At 40.1% G+C, this 2,617-nt stretch overlaps 1 protein-coding gene across 1 annotated transcript in view; it reads right to left on the reverse strand.

Moving 5' to 3' along the window:
* The window catches only part of Abcg2 (ATP binding cassette subfamily G member 2 (Junior blood group)), a 73,737-nt gene that overhangs the window by 28,322 nt on the left and 42,798 nt on the right, over positions 1-2,617 (reverse strand). Inside the window, exon 6 of the mRNA XM_008844639.3 lies at positions 966-1,123. Coding sequence (XP_008842861.1) covers positions 966-1,123 — 158 coding nt within the window. The remainder of the gene's footprint in view (positions 1-965; positions 1,124-2,617) is intronic.

A 2,617-nucleotide genomic window follows, 5' to 3' on the forward strand; every position in this document is an offset into this window, starting at 1 on the left:
TCTGCCTCCCAAGAAAAAAAGGCATCATTTTATTACTTTTACAGAAGAGATTTAAACCTTGGCTTCTGAAGTTTTCCCTCTAAGCATTCCTGTCATAGTTTTCTTTCTTGACAAATAGAAATTCCTTTTTTCCTTTATTTTCCCACTTGTTCAAGACTAGATCTTAGGAATCATTCTGTAAACCATCATACACAGGCCCAATTTCTAGGTTAATCCCATTGATTCATTCTTCAGAGCAGACTCAGAGCCCACTCCCATCTTAGCCAAGGAGCAGCCACATCTCACCAGCTTTCCTTCTGGAGCCCTTGCATGACTTTGACTCTTCTTGGCTGACACTGTGGGGCTCCAAAACTCTCCAAAAGCTTTCCACCTCCCTAGCCACAGGAACAACTTACTTCTTACAGTGACCTATATGAGCTATCTAATCTCCCTTCCACCCAGACCCTCCTCACATCCAGACCCTCCTCACATCAATTTTAACTAAGGTATCTTTCCAAAAACTCATATGCTGAAGTCCTAACCCCAGTACCTCAGAATGTCCCAACATTTAGAGATAAGAGTTGTAAAAGAATTAAGATTAAATGAGATAACTGACTAGGTCCTAATCTGAGTACTTCAGACTTAAGAGAACATTAGGATATAGAGATAGGCCTCCACAGAAAAAACCCTATGGATACCTTTGTCTTAGACTCCCAGCCTCACTGCTCTCCCAGCTTCCTTGTCACATGCTTGAGATCTTCCTTGACCCTCTTGCTATTTAAAACAGCACCCCAGCACCCTCACAGCCATCCTTCCTTGCACTCTTATTTTATCTTTCTTAGTATCACTTCTCTGTTGATTATTTCCCTCTAACAAAGCAGGAAGGAATTCTGTTTACTGCTGAATCCCCTGCACAAAGGACGCCTGCCACATACGAGTGACTGAATACTAAATAAATGAGAGCTCAGTGCTTTTGTAGCATTTACCTTTTCAGGAGCAAAAGGACAGCATTGGCTGTGCTTGAGTCCAACCCAGTTGTGGGCTCATCCAGGAAGAGAATGGAAGGATCGGTGATCAGCTCCATTCCTATGCTCGTTCTTTTTCTTTCTCCTCCAGAGACACCACGGATAAACTGAGTTCCAACCTAAAACACAGTGTTATCTTTATCAACAAGAATGAACAGTCATTATCATTTGGTAGACTGGCTGCGCCAGCCCTAAAGGAAACACTTTATCGGATGATCTTCATTACTCTAAAGACAAACCACCACCACCAACAAAACATCTGAGAGAAGGCAGGTTCTTCATCAGATGAACAACCTAGGGCTCTGGTCAGAGCTGCTAAGGGTCCAGACCTGACAGGAAGCCCATCCTTCAACAGCTCTGTATATTCTTATCAAGTCATATATTAAGTTCGTGTGTGTATGAAGGTGTGTGTGCATGTGTGTTATGAGTGTACGTGGGGGTCACAGGTGAGCGGGTGAGATGCTAATCCTCAGAAGCCATCCAACTTATTTCTTGAGACAGTGACTCCCACCAGCCTAGGACTCACCAAATAGACTAGGCTGGCTGGCCAACAGAACTCACTGCCTGTCCCTGCCTCCCCTGTGCTGGGACTACAAGCATGTACCACCATGCCCGGCTTTTTTTTAACATGGGTTCTTGGAACTGAACTCAGGTCCTTATGCCTTCAAGCCAAGCACTTGACCAACAGAACAATCACTTCAGTTTATATATTATGCTTTAAGCTAGTAAATTTGAACACTAAAAGATATAGTAAAATTTCAGTCTAAGACAGACAATAAAATCAGGAAAGGAAAACGGAGAGCATCAGCGGTAATTAATCTTCTACCACCCCTAATCCCAGGTGACCCTAAAATGGATTAAACAAGAGGAAGAGGGAAATTTACATTCTACCACATCATTTTAAGCACCTTTTCAATCTCCAAATTGATGCTGTCTATATACTAATTCACTACAGAATTTCTGATTCATCCTTTCAGAAAAATCTAGAAGGTAAGATATTCCACAGGGAAAATGGCTCAATCTTTTCAACTAGTCATTGACATTGTGTGGGAAGGTGTGGGGGAGGCAAAAAGTGGGAAACTATTCTAAAATTATAAGTCTCCAAAGACATATAATCTAATGTTACTCCTGACCCTTGCTTGACTAGGTCCTAATAACAATTGAATTACAAGAGACTTTTTGAGACAATTTGGCAAAAGTGAAAGAGTGTGATATGATATTTTTCATTTTGTTAGTTGACAACAGTGTTGTGGTAAGGTAGGCAAATGGCCTCCTCCTTGTATTTATATATTTATTTCAATGCTGGTGACAGAATCTAGAGCCTTCCATGTGCTAAGTACATGCTCTACTGCTGAGCTGTACTCTGTCTCCTTTCTCATTTTTACAAGTGAATAGCAAGATTTGAGGCATAAAGTATTTTATAGTCTTCTTGAAAATATTTCACTAAGAAATAGCTGAGGAAATTATGGAATAAGACGTTAACAACTGAAAAATCTCTATGAATAATATTAGTAATTATACCACTACTTTAACTATTTTACCATTATGGCAAACAGACTATTTTCTTTGTATTTGTTATGTTTAATGCTTCATAAAAATAAACTATTTGAAAT

This window comes from Nannospalax galili, unplaced genomic scaffold, assembly GCF_000622305.1.
Source record: "Nannospalax galili isolate Female #2095 unplaced genomic scaffold, S.galili_v1.0 scaffold441, whole genome shotgun sequence".
Taxonomy (NCBI): domain Eukaryota; kingdom Metazoa; phylum Chordata; class Mammalia; order Rodentia; family Spalacidae; genus Nannospalax; species Nannospalax galili.